The sequence below is a fragment of the Balaenoptera physalus genome, assembly GCF_965194825.1.
Source record: "Balaenoptera physalus genome assembly, chromosome: 9".
Lineage (NCBI taxonomy): Eukaryota > Metazoa > Chordata > Mammalia > Artiodactyla > Balaenopteridae > Balaenoptera > Balaenoptera physalus.
In genome coordinates, this window is record NC_138888.1 from 68,263,167 (window position 1) to 68,283,358 (window position 20,192).

At 40.4% G+C, this 20,192-nt stretch overlaps 1 protein-coding gene across 4 annotated transcripts in view; it reads left to right on the plus strand.

The window, feature by feature from the left end:
• The window catches only part of MDN1 (midasin AAA ATPase 1), a 160,786-nt gene that overhangs the window by 12,026 nt on the left and 128,568 nt on the right, over positions 1–20,192 (plus strand). For all 4 annotated transcript variants that reach the window (XR_014267738.1, XR_014267739.1, XR_014267740.1 and 1 more), the window contains exons 3-9: positions 8,146–8,370; positions 8,726–8,833; positions 8,914–9,106; positions 11,910–12,152; positions 12,394–12,525; positions 15,367–15,470; positions 17,336–17,450. Coding sequence is in view for 1 of the 4 variants with exons in the window: in XM_082475781.1 (XP_082331907.1) it covers positions 8,146–8,370; positions 8,726–8,833; positions 8,914–9,106; positions 11,910–12,152; positions 12,394–12,525; positions 15,367–15,470; positions 17,336–17,450 (1,120 nt within the window). In the remaining 3 variants the exon portion in view is untranslated. The remainder of the gene's footprint in view (positions 1–8,145; positions 8,371–8,725; positions 8,834–8,913; positions 9,107–11,909; positions 12,153–12,393; positions 12,526–15,366; positions 15,471–17,335; positions 17,451–20,192) is intronic.

Consider the following 20,192-nt stretch of genomic DNA (forward strand, 5'->3'; position numbering starts at 1 on the left):
TGGTTTCATATGGCTAATACTACATTATGTGGTGATTTTTTTTTTTCCCCTTAGTGTTCTCTCTTGAGTGTAACCTTACTTTTAAGTTCTGATTGTACTTTACTCTTATATTTTGCACCTTTTAGTTCTTTGCTTTTTTAGTTTGCTCCCCCTTTCTTGTTTCTCCCCTCTCCCTGGTCCTTGCGAGTCCCTTTAACACACTGTCCTTTCAACCATGGCATGCAAATCTTGTGGAAACTGCCTTTCATTAATGATGAGGACTACAACAACCACTGTCGCATTTTATTGTCATTGTCTCCAACCCTCAGAGGTTAGGTGTTATTCCCATTTTCCAGATGAGGAGACTGAGGCTCAGAGATGCTAAATAACTTGCCCAAAGTCCCTTTGCTAGAAAGTGGCAGAGCTGGAATTCAGTCCTAGGTTAGCTGCTTCCAAAGCCCATGCTCTTTTTTTCTACTTTGTGGTGCTGCCCACTCATCCTGTTGGAGCCATTCATGTATTTGTTGACTGATTTACACAGAACTTGATCTGAACAGCATGTTATAGCTAATGATTATATTTATACTCCCAGGAGGGAAAGAATACAGCAGTCCCCCTTTATCTGTGGTTTTGTTTCCCGTGGTTGCAGTTACCTGAAGTCAGTCGTACCCAAAAAAATTAGATGGAAAATTCCAGAAATAAACAGTTCATAAGTTTTAAGTTGCATGCTGTTCTGAGTAGTATAATGAAATCTTGTGCTGTCCTGCCCGGGATGAGTCATCTCTTTCTCTAGCATATCCATGCTGTATTTGCTACCCACCCACTAGTCACTTAGTAGCCATCTGTGTTGTGGTATTAAAGTGCTTGTGTTCAAGTAACCTTTATTTTACTTAATAATGGCCCCAAAGCACAGGAGTAGTGTTGCTGACAATTTGGATATTCTGTGCCTGATTTATAAATTAAACTTTATCATAAGCATGTATGTATAGGAAAAAAGTGTGTATAGAGTTCAGTACTATCTGTGGTGACAGGCATCCACTCCGGGTCTTGGAACCCATCCCCCGTGGATAAGGGGGGGACTACGGTAATCACCTAAGTTCCTTTGGGTTGTACTGGGTTAATTTCTTGGCTTCAGTTTCGCATTTGCTGTCAGTTTGTCCTGGACATGTGGATCCACATTAGTGCTATGTCTTTGATTGGAAAGAGCAATAATAGGTGGGCCTAGTAATGGTCTTTTGTGAACAACAGCAGGTGGAATGCTATGGTAGAGCATGCTTCATGTGTAAAGTGCTGTACATATATGGACAATAATGCTGAAATCAGGCTGGCATAGAGTGGAATGAGGGACCAAAAGTAGTTATGCTTTTATAAACCTCTGCTTCAAAACTGTGTTCAAGGTAACACACACTTAATTTTAGACTTTTTCCCCCCTTCAAGAATTATTTTACTTATTCTGGCGGCATTCTTCTGAGGAAAAGAACATCCTCTTTTAATTACAAAAGCAATATATTCAAGTAACACTCAATAATACAGAATCGTAAAAAGCAAAAGGTCCTCTCTCTCCACCCAGAAATCCTACTCTCCAGAGATAACTGCTATGTTTGGTATGTTTCCTCCCAAATCCCTTTTCTTTTTCTTACTCTTGCACCCATCTGAGATTGTGCACACTGATATATTTACGTGCACACATTTTAAAAATAGCTTTATTGAGATGTAGTTTATATACCACGTAAGTGTACAATTCAGTGGTTTTTAGTATATTCACAGGTATGTGCAACCGTCCCCACAGCAAATTTTAGAACATTTGTGTGCATATATTCAAAATAAAATTTTAATAAAATCTAAAAACAAACATTTGACTATATACTAATTTTAATAAAAACACATATTATAATTTTTAACTTGCATCTTGTTTTTAAATTTAGTCACATATGGACATCTTTGCATCAGTAAATAAAGTTGTTTTAAAAGTTGTGTAGGGCTTCCCTGGTGGCGCAGTGGTTAAAAATCTGCCTGCCAATGCAGGGGACATGGGTTCAAGCCCTGGTCCGGGAAGATCCCACATGCCGCGGAGCGGCTAGGCCCGTGAGCCACAACTACTGAGCCTGCGCGTCTGGAGCCTGTGCTCCGCAACAAGAGAGGCCGTGCCAGTGAGAGGCCCGCGCACCGCGATGAAGAGTGGCCCCCGCTTGCCACAACTAGAGAAAGCCCTCGCACAGAAACGAAGACCCAACACAGCCAAAAATAAATAAATTAAAAAAAAAAAAAAAAAAAAAAGTTGTGTAGTATTTTACCACTTCTTATCCGTTTGTTGGGCAATTAGGTTGTTTTTGAATTTTTGATGTATAACGTGACATTGAACATCCTTGGGCATGAAAATCTGTGGATCTGCTGTGTGAATTAGGAGTGTGGATTTTGGAACAGAATGGTGGTATTTTAGTAATAACACATATTTATACAGGCTTTAGAGTATTTAAGTAAGTAGATAAACATTATCTTTTTAATCTTTGTACTGTGACATATTCAGGCACTCTTAGTCCCATTTCAAATCTTTCGAGGGTTGACTAAGTTAACTAAGTTGTTCTAAGTGTCAGAGCCAGAACTGGACCACAGGTCTTACTTCTAGATGCTGAGTTGCCCAAGTAAGTGGCTGATCCAAGATTAGACGTTTAACTGGATAGTGTTTCTTGTTGCATTTTAGACCTTATGACTCTTTGTTTTATCCCAGGAAAGAGACCATTCTCCATAGACTTCGAATATTCTCCAGGGAAACATCTGATCATGTTATTCTCTGCCTAAGTATGCTTTACTGGTCCATCCATCACTGCCTGGATCAGAATTTTAGAGCACTTTCTGAAAATGATGGGTCTCTAGAGAAAAGGGTGCTGTAGTCACCTAAGTTCAGGAGGGAATATCAACCCATCCTCCTTTTGTATACTTACAGTGGACCACAGTCTGTTTCCCCTATGGGGAAGCCTTCTACTACACAGGTTTACAGCCATTGCCAGTCCGCTCTGTTCATTTCCCCTTATCGTCAAAGACCTCTTGGGTCGGGTTGATGACTTGGTTACTGCTTATCTCCTACATGTTTGTTGCTGTCGATTGATTCCACGTGCACTGCCAACACCAGCTGCCCATGAGCTAGTGGACGACCAGCCTCCCACACTACAGCTGCCATGTCTCTCTTCCAAGCCACAGCTGAATCTTTTTTTTTTTCTGGCTGTGCTGCTCGGCATGCAGAATCTCAGTTCCCCAACCAGGGATTGAACCTGTGCCCCCTGCAGTGGTAGCGGGGAGTCCTAACCACTGAACCACCAGGGAAGTCCCCACAGCTGAATCTCCTGAGACCCAGTTGTCCAGTCTCCTTTAGAATATCATGAGCGTTAATGTACAAAGCCTTTATTCCTGTTGGCCTGGCTTGCTCATTGAAGTCCAAGCCTTCCCACCCATCTCCTGAATTCTCATTTTGTATCGTCCCACCCAGCTGACATCCAGGCCTCTTCCCTCACCCAAACCCTTTCACTGCGTGTGCTCCATAACCTGCACACTCCCCTGTATACTTAGCCTCTTCTCTGAATGTTACTTTTGCTTCCTTGTCTTCACTGATTTACGGTGGTCTTGATACTGTGTCTGTGTTGGTCCTTAACCGGGAAGGGAATCTTTAATCGCACCCTCCACATCCCTCACAGTCTGCATGTTTAATGGGTGTCCTCCTTTCTGTTCTGTGAAGTGTTCTGGACATTCTTGTTGCCATGACACCTGCCGTCTTCTGCTTTATTTTCTGCTGCTGCTTTCTTGTGATCACTGATGAACTTCCGAGCTCCTCTTCCGTCTTTGAAGAACTTGGCAACTGGCCCATCGTCTTCTTCCCCACCCCAGCTCCTGTGTCACACTTGGAATATCCATGCAGTGCTGACTCCGTTGTTCCTTGACTAGTTAATCTCCAGTGGACTTCTGTGTTCATTTCACCTACTCTGCTCACTGCAGTGGTCACACCCTGGGTCTAGCTCACATCTGCACCACCACCTTACAAGTCACTGGCTCAAACGCTCCGTTCCCAGACTGCCATCTCCTCTCCCACTAGTTCACTCAAGACACTAGCCTTTCTCCTCACTGGGACTGCCAATTCTTTCTTCCTGTTAATCAGCTCTTTCCAGTTTGTACCTTCCTTATGTGGCTTAAAATTCTATTTTTGACCTTATGGTTGCTGTCTTTCTATTAATATCTGCTTTTTTGTCTGTCGGTTCAGTGTTCTTATCTATCTAGAAAACCCCAACTCTTGATGAATCCACTTTCTTCATGTCTGTAGTAGAGCAACTGAATCACACATCTGATTGTGGAGTTGGAAAGCCTGGATTCAGATAGCCTCTCTACGCTTAGTAGCTTTGTGACCTTGAGCAAATAAACTAACCACTTCAGTTTCCTTAGCTTTACATTTGGGATAGGAATACCTACTGTTGACATACTCCCTGTTCTAGTCCCACTTCATAGTAGACCTGGGTAATGAGAGTACAGAAAGAACTAAACCAATAGCTTTCATTGTAGACCAATACATACAGGGCACAGAGGAGTTTGCTTTGATTCCTTTTCAAACTTCCTGGGTTTCCTTCTACTCAACATGCCAAGGAGTACAGTAGAAACAACAAGGATGTGCTTCTACATCATTTACTATCTGAATCTACTGAGAATCACCATGTTTGCAGTATACATAAATTCTGTAGAGTATGTTTAAGTTTTTAAAGTTTATTTTCATTCTTAAAAATGCACATACTTTTTTTTATTATGGTAAAAAAAATCATAAAATTTGCCATCTTAACCATTTTTAAGTATGCAATTCAGTAGTGTTAAATATATTTGCATTGTTGTAAAACAGATCTCCAGACGTTTTTCATCTTGCAATACTGAAACTTTATACTCTCTAAACAATTCCCCCGTGCTCCTTCCCCCAGCCCCTGGGTAATCACCATTCTGCTTTCTGTATCTGTGAATTTGACTACTTTAGATACCTAATATAAATGAAATCATACAGTATTTATCCTTTTATGGTTGGCTTACTTTACTTAGCGTAATGTCCTAAAGGTTCATATATGCTGTTGAATGTGACAGGATTTACTTCCTTTTTAAGTTTACACAGTATTGCATTGTATGTATATACCACAGTTTTATTGATTCATCTGTCAAAAGACATTTGGGTTGCTTCCACTTCTTGGCTATTGTGAATAGTGCTGTTATGAACATGCGTGTGCAAAAATCTCTTTGAGACCCTGCTTTCAGTTCTTTTGGCTATATACCTAGAAGTGGGATTGCTGGGCCACATGGATAAGTGCATCATGTGAGTCACTGTATTTCAATCTGTAATTAAATTAGTATGTTTGCTTTGTGGTGAAAAAAAGATATACTAGTTTTATTTTTGTAAATATTTATTTATTTATTTGGTTGTGCCAGGTCTTAGTTGTGGCAGGCAGGCTCCTTAGTTGTGGCATGTGAACTCTTAGTTGCAGCATGCACGTGGGATCTAGTTCCCTGACCAGGGAACAAACCCAGGCCCCCTGCATTGGGAGCACAGTCTTATCCACTGCGCCATCAGGGAAGTCCCTATTTATTATTATTTTTTAAATAAAATTTATGTATGTATGTATGTATGTATGTATTTATTTATTTATTTATGGATGGATGGATGGCTGGCTGACTGCGTTGGGTCTTTGTTGCTGCGCGCAGGCTTTCTCTAGTTGTGGCGAGCAGGGGCTACTCTTCATTGTGGTGCGCCGGCTGCTTATTGTGGCAGCTTCTCTAGTTGCGGAGCACGGGCTCTAGGTGCGTGGGCTTCAGTAGTTGTGACTCACAGGCTCTAGAGCACAGGCTCAGTAGTTTTGGCGCATGGGCTTAGTTGCTCCGCGGCATGTGGGATCTTCCCGGACCAGGGCTCGAACCCGTGTACCCTGCATTGGTGGGTGGATTCTTAACCACTGCGCCACCAGGGAAGCCCCCTGTTGTTTTTTTGTTTTTGTTTTTTTTTTAAAGGAACCTCTGTACTGTTTTCCATGGAGTTGCACCATGTTATCCTGCCAACAGTGCACAAGGGTTCCAGCTTTTCCACAGCCATACCAACAATTGTTCATTTTTTGTGTGTGTCTGTGGTTTTTTTTTTGTTTTTGGCCACGCCATGTGGCATGTGGGATCTTAAGTTCCCCCACCAAGGATTGAACCCATGCCCCCTGCAGTGGAAGCATGGAGCCCTAACCACTGAACTGCCAGGGAATTCCCTCATAGTATTCCTTATAGTCTATTTTATATCTGTGGCAACCGTAATGTCCCCTCTTTCATTTCTGGGGTTTTTTTTTTTTTTTAATTAATTAATTATTTATTTATTTTTAGCTGTGTTGGGTCTTCGTTTCTGTGCAAGGGCTTTCTCTAGTTGCGGCGAGCGGGGGCCACTCTTCGTCGCGGTGCGCAGGCCTCCCACTATTGTGGCCTCTCCCGTTGCAGAGCACAGGCTCCAGACGCGCAGGCTCAGTAGTTGTGGCTCACGGGCCCAGCTGCTCCGCGGCATGTGGGATCCTCCCAGACCAGGGCTCGAACCCACGTCCCCTGCATTGTCAGGCAGACTCTCAACCACTGCACCACCAGGGAAGCCCTCTGTTGTTTTTTTGAGCCTTCTATTTTTTTCTTAGTTAACCTAAGAGTGTATCACTTTTCTTGATCTTTTCAAAAACCAACGCTTAGTTTTGTTGATTTTTTTCCCTGTTGTTTTTCTAGTCTGTATCTCTGCTCTAATCTTTATTATTTCCTTTCTTTTGTTAGCTTTGGGTTTAGTTTATTCTTTTTTTAGTTACTTGAGGTGTAAAGTTAGGTTGTTAGCTTGAGATCTTCTAAAATATACATGTTTGTAGCTATAAACTTCCCTCTTACCATTGCTCTTGCTGTATCCCATAGGTTTTGGTGTGTTGTATTTTTCTTTTCATTTGTTTCAAGGTCCTTTCTAATTTTCTTTGTGACTTCTTATTTGATCCATTGGTTGTTTAAGAGTGTGTTGTTTAATTTCCACATATTTGAGGATTTTCCAGTTTTCTTTCTGCTGTTGGTTTCTAGTTTCATTCTGTTGTAATATTTTGTATTATTATACAAAAGGTATTTTGTGTAATTTCAGTACTTTAAAGTTTGTTGAGACTTGTTTTGCGTCCTTACATGTGCCCTATCCTGGAGAATGTTCCATGTGCATGTGAGAAGAATATATATTCTGCTGTTGCTGGGTAGAGTATTCTGTATGCGTCTGTTAGGTCCCTTTGGTCTATAGTGTTGTGTGTTGTTCAAGTCCTCTGTTTCCTTATTGATCTTCTGTCTCATTATTCTATCCATTTAAAGTCTGTTTTGACTGATATTAATATAGTCACTCCTGCTCTCTTTGGATTACCATTTGCATGGAATTTTTTTTTAAATCTCTTCACTTACACCCTATGTGTAGTCTTAGATCCAGAGTGGGTTTCTTGCACATAGCATACAGTTTGATGCTGTTTTTTTTTTTTTATATCCATTGAGCCAATCTGTGTCTTTTGATTGTGAGTAAACCATTTACATTAAAAGTAATTACTGATACAGAAGGACTTACTATTGCCATTGTTAATTATTTCCTGTATGTCTTGTAGCTTTTTGTCCCTCTTTTCCAATCTTACTGCCTCTCATGAGGATCACCTCTTCATCTTTTAAGGTGCAGCCAAAGCATCTCTTCTTGACTCTCCCAGGTTCAGTTGAATCTGTTTTCTTTGTGCCTCTCCTTGTTTCTGTGACTCTCTTCCTTCCTAGGTAGCAAGCTCCTCAAGGAAAGTATCTTCTTGGTTTTGTATCTCCAGGACTTAACACAGTGTCTGAAACACAGTGTCTGACTCATAGTGAGAAGTCAATAAATATTTGTTGAAAATGAGTTTATTTTCAGTAGTAAACACTTGTGATAAATTCTTGTGGTTTTTGTTTCCTCTTAGATATCTCATGCTGCAATTCTGGTTCCTGAACTTGAACAGAATATAATCTTAGGACTAGGTGGCTTTAAGCATTCATCTCTTTTGGTTCTCAAACCCTTGGGAGTTACTGTTATGTTCCGTTGTCTCATTAAGTGGATATGTATACTTCGATATTCTTACCAAGCCATGAAAGTTCTTTTTCTTTCTGAAGGTTTGCCCTGAAGTATTTCAAGGACACTTCTCCAGTCTTTCAAAGACTCTTCCTAGAGAGCTCGGATGCAAATCCAGTCCGGTATGGGCGCAGGCGGATGAAGCTCCGGGACCTGATGGAAGCAGCTTACAAGTTTCTGCAGCAAGAGCAGTCTGTGTTCCGGGAGCTCTGGGACTGGAGCGTGTGCATCCCACTCCTCAGGAGCCATGACACCTTGGTCCGCTGGTGCGTAGCTGTTGGGCTGTTCCTGTGCTTCTAGTGTGGGGATGGTTGAGGGAGTCTGGAGTTGTGTGCATGAGGAGGGAAGGGGAACCTTTTAAAAGGCGTCATTTTTGTTCTGGTCCTTTTGGGGTTCTTATTCCCTTTCACGTGTCATTTCAGAGGGAAATCAGATGGTATGAGTGGAATTCCATTGTTTTGTGTTCCATTAGGTGAATTTATTTTGCCTGATTTGTGTTTTCTACCCTTCCCTGTGTTAATTATAAGATTTCCTTTTCTAGTCTTCAGTTGGCTAGCAAATTTTCTTTATTCTTTAGAATCAGCTGCAGGTCCTGAGTTTATATACTTTGGTTTTCTCCAGGTACACAGCCAATTGTCTTTCTTTGGTCACCTGTATGAATGAAGAGCACAAGTTATCATTCCTTAAGAAGATTTTTAATAGTGAGGAACTGATCCATTTCAGGTTAAGGTAAGCAGGAGCATTCCTGGAGATCTCGATGTGGCTTTACTGGGCGTTAGAGTAGTTGATGAGATCCTCATTTTCCTCAGGTTACTAGAAGAGGCCCAGCTGCAGGACTTAGAGAAAGCCTTGGTGTTGGCCAATCCAGAAGCCTCCCTTTGGCGTAAGGAGAAGGAGCTGCAGTATTTACAAGGACACCTTGTTTCAGCTGACCTCTCCTCCAGGGTGACTGCTGTCTGTGGTGTGGTGCTGCCTGGGCAGCCGCCAGCCCCTGGAGAGCAGGTATGTTGACAGCAGTGGCGTGTGTGCCCTCCTCCATCCAAACACTGAGTGTGCATCTTTCCTTGGCTGGGCTCTGTGTTCTAGGTGTGAGCCAAATCGAGTTTCCCAGGTTACTGTTCCACTTATAGAAGTGTTCAAGGAGAGAGTAAGAGAAGTTCACCCAGGACCCTCCTCTTTGATAGTCACTTTCTCCCTGTTTAGTGTGAAGTCAGAAATTGTAATGATGCCTATGCAAAAGCTTTTAACTTTAGCAAAGCTCTTCCATGTATGACTTCATTTACTTGCTACAACAGCTGTTTGAAGTTGGGTGGCCCACGTTGTGATACCATATTTATGTAAAACTAAGGCAGAATGACTTGCCCAGGACCCGTGGGCTGTCCTTTGGCAGAGATGGAGCTAGGCCCAGGTATAACTCCCCAGCCTCTTTCTGTCAGAATATTCTCTTTGCCTGTTGTGTGACAGGCTAGCATCTGTAGTGAACTCTTCCCCTGCCATAGCAAATGACCTTTGCAAGAGTGTGCCTCCAGACTACACTTTGGAAAGTCTTGTAAATCAGAGTCTGGTTCCATAATCTGGGAACATTGGGAACCAGTCTGTTTTTCCCCAGCAGTCTTTAGTCAATTGTCACTTTGTCTGATGGTCAGACCCACCCAGTTTTCTTCCTGGAACAAGTCCTGAGTCATTCCTTGAACTATCAGTTTGTATCTGGGAAGTACAAAATTAAAAAGGTAAGTATAATATAGATATAAAAAAGTGCATGTCTTAAGTGTACAGCTGCATGATTATTCATAAGCTAAATATCTCTGTCATCAGCACTGAGACGCCAGCATTTCCAAAGCGCCTTGTGTTTCCCTCTGGTCAGGAAGACCTCCCCACCCCTCTTTAACCACTCTCCTAACATAGATTAGGTTTGGAGCATTAGAACTTTAACATAGGGAAGGATTCTGGTTGGGGTAGGCTTGATATACTGGGCGGCAGTGGCAGAGCACTGGGACAGAAGTGCAGAATGGAGCTACAGCCCAGCCTGCCTGCAAGTTGCTAAGAGTAACAGCTCTGCAAAAAGTTCGAGAACTTCCAGCTCTGAATCTCATTTTGTCCTCACATATCTTTAGGGGAAAAGCTATGTTTGAGAATTTACTATTCCTTGAAAGTTAATAATCATTGCACTTTTCCAAGAGGTCCTTTTTTCTGTGTCATATTAGGTCCATTGTTATTAAAATTTGTTTAAATTGTGGTAAAATGAATGTAACATTTACCATCTTTACCATTTTTAAGTGTGCTCTTCAGTGGTGTTAAGTATGTTCACATTGTTAGCGAACTCCAGAACTTTTTCATCTTGCAAAATTGAAACTACCCATTAAACATATTGGGTGCATTATTATTATTATTATTATTTTACTTTTTGTTATGGAAAATGTTAAATGTATTCCAAAGTAGAAACAATAGTGTGATGAATCCACATGTACCCATCATTCAGCTTCAGTAATTATAAATTCATGATCAGTTATGTTGCATTTATATTTCTGAACACTGTCCTCACACCGTATTATTTCGAAGCAACTCCCAGATACCACATCATTTCTTACCTATATATAGGCATACCTTGTTTTATTGTGCTTCTCAGATATTGCATTTTTTTTTTTTTTTAAAAGGTTTGTGGCAACCCTGTCTTGAGCAAGTCTGTTGGTGTCATTTTTCCAACAGCATTTGCTCACTTTGTGTCTCTGTGTCACATTTTGGTAATTCTTGAAATATTTAAAACTGTTTCATTATTTATATTTGTTATGGTGATCTGTGACTGGTGGTCTTTGATGTTACTGTTGCAAAGATTACAACTTGGTGAAGTCTCAGATGATGGTTAGCATTTTTAGCAATAAAGTATTTTTAAATTAAGGTATGTACATTGTCTTTAAGACATAAAGCTATATTGTACACTTAATAGACCACAGTGTAGTGTAAACATAACTTGTATGTGCACTGGGAAACCGAAAATTTTGTGTGACTTGCTTCATTATGGTATTTGGTTTATTGCTGTGGTTTGGAATTCAACCTGCAAAATCTTTGAGGTATACTTGTAGTTTAGTGTGTGTGTACATACGTGTGTGTGTGTGTATAAAAGGAAAGGACTTTATGCAAACTATTATATATAGGATGTATATATAATATAAGGGAACTATATTCATTGTCCTGTGATTAACCATAATGAAAAAGAATATATGTATAGCTGAATCACTTTGCTGTATAGCAGAAATTAACACAACATTGTAAATCAACTATACTTCAATAAAATTTTTTAAAAAAAGAAAAAAAGGACTTAAAAAATATTCCCAGAACTCTTTATTACACCTGGAAAAAATTGAACAGTTTTATAGTATATCCTTTTAGTGTCCTTACTCCCCTGATGGTCTCATAAGTGTATTGTACATTCTTGATCTTAGACGTGAAATCCTAGAATATGGTAAGATAAAGAAAAACAAAAATCCAGTCATGAGAGATGAGGTTTGCTCCCATCCCGTGTGTCAACTTTTGTGGCTTCTTAAAGTTTGGGAGACTTTTTTCTTAAATTTGTTAGTGAGTTCCCACCCTTCTCCCGAGAGTTGGAGTAGGGGGGAGACAGGAAAGTGAAAAAGTCAGATCCTTACTTTGGATAGCATACTTGTTGTTATTATAGGTCCTGTACTACCAATTTATTCGCAGAGGTTTATGTAAAAGCCGGTGGAAGCACTGTTGTAGAAATTAACCTGTGCCCTTTGGTGGAAAGACTCTTCTTGATATGCCTTTTATTTTTCACTTGCCTCCGTAGGCCAGTAGTAGGAGTTCTTCTCGGGAACAGGAGCTGGCCTTTAGGTCTTACGTGCTGGTTGAGTCAGTCTGCAAAAATCTTCAGACCCTGGCTATGGCAGTGGCTTCTCAGAATGCTGTGCTGTTGGAAGGACCAATTGGATGTGGGAAAACTTCCTTAGTTGAACATTTAGCTGCAATGACAGGTAGAAGGAAGCCCCCTCAGCTTCTCAAAGTCCAGCTTGGAGATCAGACCGACAGTAAGGTAAGTAAGAAGTGGCAGATTTTGGTTGGTGAGCATACTTGTGAATATTTGCATTAAAATATTGTTTTTGCTAAGAGAATATGAGAATAGTTATTGGTCTTCCTCATAACTGAGGGGACCACGCTGTAAAACCTCAGGTACCTGTTATAACCCTGTGGAAGTTTAATGGAACTAATCGCAGGATGTAGCATTGGCTCCTCAGGTGTGTGGCTTCAGTAATTACTTTGTCTTCTTTTTGCAGATGCTGTTGGGAATGTATCGCTGCACAGATGTCCCAGGAGAGTTTGTGTGGCAGCCTGGCACCCTGACACAGGCGGCCACAAATGGACACTGGATCCTTCTGGAGGATATTGACTATGCCCCCTTGGATGTGGTATGTCACCTCCCTAGTAACTCGCTAATTTCTTGTCTTTGAAGAGAATGAGAATTGTGTTAATAGTGATTTTGGGGGATTATTTAAACAACATAGGTATTTCATTAGAGATGGTATGTTGGTTACCTACCTAATCTGGTTTGAGTTCTTGGATTACTGGGCTGATCTCTTGTTTGATAGAAAATTATTAAAATTCTGCTTGTACTGTTTCCTTTAATAGTTGAATATGTGATCAATTTCACAGTAGTTTTTTTTCCTCCTTTAGTTGAAAATATGACCAATTTCACAGACTTTCCGAGAATAGGCTTGGTGGGAAACATCTTAAGCCATGCTGCATGTACATTGAGAACTTTGAGACCCAGCTCCCTAGCTATGGCATTTGTAGAGCAGTGGGCTGAGGACAGATGAAAGAAGAGATGATATAATAAGAGCCTGCTTGTCTTTGTTCCATTAAGGAAAATAAACTGGATGTATATTTTTGACTTCAAAAAGATCACTTTTATATGTGTATAAAATTTAGTTATGGAGGCAGTCCATGTTTATTCTGTATTCTGTAAACTATGACCAAAAAAATGTATTGCAGAATGAAAAAAATCTTCCTTTGGGTAGATTTTCCTGAGATTGGTTTTAATTTTCTTTTACCATGAACCCTAAAGCTACCTGTATATGGACTCTCCCCTCTTGGATTGGAGAGAGAGAGGAGACAGAGAGGGGGGAGGGGGAAGGAGAGGTGGGAAAGGTCTTTAGGTTTAGGGGAATGTATGGGGAAGGAGGGGCTGTAAATATGTGTGTGTCTTATGACACACACATATTTTAGAGTCTAGTGAGGTAAAGATGTAATGGGGTTATTGGCTTAGTTTGACCACCATGTTCAAAGATCTTAATGCTCAGTTTTATAGGGCTGGAAACTCAGATTTCTTAAGAAGCCCAGAGCCAAGGATGAATACTACCAATGAGACTTAAAAATAAAACTGAATTATAAACTGCAAGGCCAATTTAAAAGTATTTGTTGAGTCTTAGCGCTTTCTATAGCTCTCTTTCCTGGGAAGTTTTTTCAGACATCAGGGTACCTGGGAAATCATTAGGGTTATGAATCATAGAATTTGAGCCAAAGAAGGTAGATGAACATAAGGGATATTCCATTCAGGTCATGATGAAGCCTAGGGATCTATCCCTTTGCCATAGCCAAGTACATTCTTTGATGACCAAGTCCAGATTTCAAGACCAAACAGTTAGTTTCTGTCTTGATCTTCCTTGGGCAACGTCTGGTAAACATCAGAAAATTTTTGTACTTTGAGTTCCATTTTGTGTAGACCATTCCCCTTCTGTTACTATCAATACATTTGGTTCCAGAGGGTAGGCTGTTCAGTTGATTTAAACTTCATCATCATTATAGTGAAGTTGTGTTAATTTTAAAACATACCTGGACCCTTGATTATTATTTTGTTATTTCCAGAACTTCTCAGCTAATTGCTAACTAATTACTATTTTAAGGTAGCTTTTATGGCTTTTACAGATCTCATTCAGGATGGTTGTCTTTTGTTTCAAGTTTCGGAGTTATCTTGGAGTTGCCCCTATAATATTTTTCCTTTCATCTCCTAGCCATGTATGAAATAAGGATGCTTAATACAATTACCTTGATATTTTAAAGCCTTCTTCCTTGGCTCTTTGTTCTTCTTACTGTTTTGTTTTTTTTTTTCTCAAACTTCTATAAACTCACATCCCCTAGACCCATATGTCTAGTCCATACTTTTCTTGAAAAATCTCTACTTGGATGTTCCTTAGCAGGTACAGGTTCAGGATGTTCAAAGTGAACCTTATCTGCTCTTTCCTGCAACAGCCTTTCCTGCCACACAGTTACCAAGCCAGAACTTTGATGTGTCTCCTTCCTCTAGTCCCCCATTCACTTAGTCTGATATTGCTTAGTACTTTTTCCTTATCTCTTATTCTGTTCCCTCCTAGCCCACTGCCTTAGCACAGGCCTTCTTATTTTTATCTGTCTGTCTGTCAATCTAATCTATCCTGCCATCTTACCTTTGTTACCTGAATGGTGTCCTTTTTCGCTTCTTTCCCTCCAGACTGGCTCTCTTTCAGTTTATCTTCCATATTGTTGCACAGTTCATTCTCTAAAATAAAAAATAGGTTTTTCTCCAGACTAAAATCCTCTCAACAACTTCATGAAAAAAATTCAAACTCCTTAGCTCAGCACAGAAGGCCTTTTATCATTTATCTCTAAGCCTAGTATTTTTCCACTACTTCATATGCACGTTCTGCCCTAACCATAAGAGTCCTCTCATGCCATGCTCTTAGGCATATACATTTTTATCCATTTGAATATTTTTGCCTAGAGTAAATGTGCCATTGCTCTCCCAACAAACCAGGCTGATTCCTCTTCATACTTTCAGACTCAGTGAATGTCATTACCTCTAGAATGGCTTCACTGCCCTGCTTCTAAACTACTCCACACTGATCTACAGCCACCCTCTGTCTTCACGTATCGTTTTGTACACCCCTTGGGGGTCACACCGATCATGCTGTATCGTAGTTTGCATGGCTGTCTCCCGTCAGACTCTAGGCTGTAAAGCCTCAGTCATGTCTGGATTTTTCCTGTCTTGCTTGATTCTGGTCCATAGTAGGCACTCAGTGAATGCTGAATGAATAAGTTTCTCTGCTGGAGTGTAGGTGGCTCCAGTATTCCCGCCTGGCATTTGACCCCAGTTCATGCTGTGAGAAGTAGGGTTTCCTTTAAGGACGTGTTCATCATTTGGCGAGAGGGTTTTTTTGCTTTCTTGTTTGTTGCTTCTGTCTTAATAGCTTTATCACTGGGGTTTTGTGATTTAGGTTTCCGTGCTGATCCCTCTCTTGGAGAATGGAGAGCTCTTGATTCCTGGCCAAGGTGACTGTCTGAAAGTGGCTCCTGGATTTCAGTTCTTTGCAACCAGGAGGTATGTCCCATTAACCCTTCTATTCCCACGATGGAGCCTCTTCCTAAGTCCACATGCTAGAGTGCTGAGTACAAAAGTCTTGGAATAGAGTTCTCTGGGCCCATTTTAAGCAAGGTTAGTTAGCAGTGATGACAGATTCAACATTCTTATTCCTGACTTTTTTTTTTTTTTAATTAATTAATTAAATTTATTTTTGGCTGTGTTGGGTATTCATTCCTGCACGCAGGCTTTCTCTAGTTGGAGTGAGCGGGGGCTACTCTTTGTTGCAGTGCGCAGCTTCTTACTGTGGTGGCTTCTCTTGTTGTGGAGCATGGGCTCTAGGCATACGGGCTTCAGTAGTTGCAGCTCGCAGGCTCAATAGTTGTGGCTTGTGGGCTCTAGAGCACAGGTTCAGTAGTTGTGACACACGGGCTTAGTTGCTCCGCGGCATGTGGGATCTTCCTGGACCAGGGATTGAACCCGTGTCCCCTGAATTGGCAGGCAGATTCTCAACCACTGCGCCACCAGGGAAGCCCCTTCCTGACTATTTTTAATGGAGATAATTAATTTAGAAAGTAAAAGTGGTTCTTTTTTCCCCCACTTAAAAATAAGTAACCAGTCTTAAAAAACTTTGTCTTGTTTTCATGCTTTCAAACATAATCAGAGATGAGACTGTTTTCAGATAGCCCTGGGTTTGAGTCCTGACACTGGCACTTTGTACCTGTGTGTACCTTGCTTGACTGATTGTGATGGGGCCAATAACACCTGCTTTACAACTTGGTGTAAGTTATGAAGGTTAGGTGAAGTGACTAAAGACCTGTCACATAGTAAGTGCCCAGCCATGATGGTGGTGATGATGAAGCCATGTAGACTTCAGGCATTTAAAAAAATTAATTGAATATAAGCATCAACAAAGGAATAAAACCTAAGCAAACTTAGTATGTGTCCCTGTCTACTTTTTAAAATAATGTGAAGGCAGTGGTTTATTTCCTACTACTTGTCTATAACTGTACAGCTTCTCTAAGGTCTTAAAATGCCCAAGAGTGAAAATAATGCCACATTGTATTTAGTGATTATATTACTGTTTACTGTACCTCTGTGAACATTCACTTCCAGATGGAATGCAGAGCTAACAGTTCTAAGGAAGACCTTGCTAGGCCCTGTTAGTTTTAATAGACCCTGATTTTATTCACAGAGATGGTGAAGTTCTTTCCTGCTAGATACATTTCCCAGAAGGTCCTGGGACATCATAGAAGTATGCCACACAAACTTGAGTTCAGTTCTTGGCTTTGCCATTGTAGTCATAGTTGAGTGAGCGAGGGACATTACTCTCCTTCTCTTCCTTACAGTTCTTCCTTACAGTTAGAAGAAAAGAAGGGCATCATCCCCTCAGGGCAGTTGTTGTGAAGATTAAATTACATGGCTTAGGTGTAAGCCCATAGCTTGCCCAGAGTATGTGTTTAATGAATATTCCTTCTCTTCTGGGCATTTTAAATAATTTTAGGTACTGTCACTTTTGGTAATAAGCAGTGAACTATTTTTAGTGCTATCGGTCTTGGATTAGGTTTTCTTTTTCCTGAAGTTATGTCTTAAGGAAAAGAAACATGTTGTTGAGTTCAAAACGCCTAATAGGATCATTTGCAGTGATGTGAAAATAACTTGGTTAAAGCCCTATTACTCCCCCTAGGAAGATAGTCAAACCTGGCTTGGTGGCAGCCTTTCATTGTCATCCTCCCTATAAGCCCAACATAGTGCTGTCTGGCACCAGAAGGAACTGTGACTTTTACTCAGATGTGAGATAACATCTAGCAAGGGATAACCAGGGGCATAATTCAAGATTAAAATTGGGAATTTTGTGTGACTCTGTTTTTCATTCTGAAATACAGACTCTTGAGCTGTGGAGGAAATTGGTATCGACCGCTAAATAGTCATGCTACTCTGCTAGACAAATACTGGACCAGAATTTACCTGGATAACATGGATAAGACAGAACTGAATGAGGTATGAGGTTATTTGAAAGTATCAATGCTTTTCTTTCTTACTCTTCATTATTAAAAGTGTCAGACTTAACATGTAAACAGAGGAAATAGCCCAATGAGTCACCAAAATACTCGTCACTCTAAATTTAACAGTTAATATGCTGACATTTTACTGTATTAATTTCATCTAGTAGTTTTTATTTGCTAATATATTTGAAAGCAAACCTCATAGCATTTCACCCTTAAATACTTTCATGCATCTCTAAGGGCATTTCCATATATAACCGCAATGATTATTATACCCAATAAAATGAATAGTGATTCGTCAGTAGCACTTAATTCTCAGACCATGTTTAAGTTTCTCCAGTTGTTCCCAGAGGATCTTTTTTATACTAAGTTGTTTTGTAACTAACATCTTTCACACTTAACAACTTCATGTACATTTTGATCTGGGTATTAATGAAAATTGAGATGACTTATTTTAAAGGTTTTATACATCGATTTACTTTGTAATATCTCTGGTTCTCCGTGATCACTAAGAGGTGTGCCTCACTTTACCCTGTCAACCTCCTGTCTCCCCTTGGATCTACCTCCTCACTTGGGAAGCGTCCCGACTTCCAACGTTTCATCTTGGAGAGCAGCAAATAAAGCATTGTCAGTGATCATTCAGTCATGGCAGGGATGCTTTCCTCTTTCTTGGTATAAGTTTTTAGATAAATAAGTGGCACCAGACAACCTTTTCAAATATTTTTTCTAGCATTTAGGTATTTACTAGCAGAGGGGTTTTCAGAGTTTACCGATTACTGGGTAAACCTTGCTAGTATAATCTCTAAGAAGCCTTGCCTTGATGGTGTGATTTTATAACTCTACAGCCTGTTTTACACTTGTGAGTTTCTCATCTCACTCTAGTTCCCAGTTGTGTATTTGTGTGTCCTGTATGTCTTTCTTTTCCCCTCTTGCTGCCCTCAACTATAAGCTCCTCCAGTAACTTAACTCAGCTTTGGTGTCCCCAGCATCCACTCCGTGCCTGGCATTTTGTAAACGTTTGTTGTATTGCTCTGTCGTAATGCTCCTCTTTCTTTTGCTGTTGCAGACCTTTAAATGTTTTGTTTTCAAACTTAAATTGTGAGTCTTTTCTTTAAAGGAGAGGACTGAAGTTCACATTTAGGTGTAATTTATTGGGGATTGAGAGAATGAGAATATTTGACAGCCACTCTGTTCTTACTGTCTTCTGTGCTTGGAGGATAGGCCAGAACTCCTCCTTCCACCCCTGCCTTGATCAGCAGTGGGTCACTCTGCTCACCGGAAGTGCCACAGGAGCACGCACCTCCTTGCTTCGGTGACCTAGGTCATATTTAGGTAGCTGACTTTGAGAAGCTCACCGGTTATTTTTAAGCTTCTGGGCTTACTTATCCTAATAACACTCTCCCAAATAAATGACTGGTAGCTAAAAACCTTGTGTGTATTACTTAGGAAATAAAATAATCTCCTATGCCGACCTCACAGGGAACACAAGGAACTGCATTTCTGTTGCTGCCAACCGCAGCCATCTTATGCTTAGAAAGACTGGCTTTGACTTCTTGCTGAAATATCAAATTACACTTCGAAAAACAAGCTCTTTACATAATGCTAGTCTCATACCTAGTAAGTGCCGGGAACTTACCCCTAGCAGTTTCTCACACCTTGTCTCCCCCATACACCTTGAATGTGCCCTGATGCCTCACGTGCTGGCACCAGAGATGGCCTGCGGCAGTCCCCTCTCACAGTCACCAGCGACCTCTGCCAGGTGCCTCTCCCGCTCTGTGAAACCTTCCCGGGTCTCCCAAGCAGGGCCGACCATGCTGTCCTTTGGGCTGAAAGCTTGCTTTTGCTTTCGTATCTGCTGCTTATATTAGGGGGAGTTTCTCGAGGACAGGTTCCATTCCTTATTTTGTTTTGTTTTTCTGTCCCTGGAATAGTGCCTGCTACAAAGTAGGTACTTAATAAATGCTTATTAAAGGAATGAATCTCCAAAATACATATCAAATTGATAACCATATCATGTTAGATTAGTTTATTATGTGATACTGTGTTCAAATTTTGACATTCATGTTAATAACAAAAGATGTTTTTTGACTAAGGTAGAAAATGACTAATTGGTTGGTACATATAAATCTCTATTCAGAACTTTTTTTCCAAATAACTGAGCCCTTACTAAAGTGTTAAACCTAACAGAAATTTTTTTCAAGTAAAAACAGCTTTTTCTTTCACCTTGGTCATAAATATACATGCTCGTATGATGGAATTACTACTCAGCAGTAAAATAGAATGAACTACTGATACATACAGTAATGTCTGGACGAATTTCAAAAACGTTTTGCTGAGTAAGAGAAACCGAACTACACACTACATCCCGTATGATTCCGTGTATATGATAGATTTGAAAGCAAAACTGTAGAGATCTGAATCAGGTGCAGGATTCCAGGGACGGGGATGTGGAGGAAGGGAGTGATGACAAAAGGGAACTTTTTGTTTTAGGGGTGATGGAAATAAGTCTGTATTTTGTTTATGGTAGCCAGGGTCCACAAATATATGGGCAATTTTGAAAATGTTCCCTCCGTACACAAAAAATGTATATTCTGTATTTGAAAGATCCACATGTGTATCCATTAAATTGAATTTGTTGATTTTATTAGGCTCTTTTTCTGTCCTTAATTTTCAATACATCTGAAATATGTTTTCAATAATATTTGTTGTAAAATCCTCCAGTTTAAAAAAAAAAAAG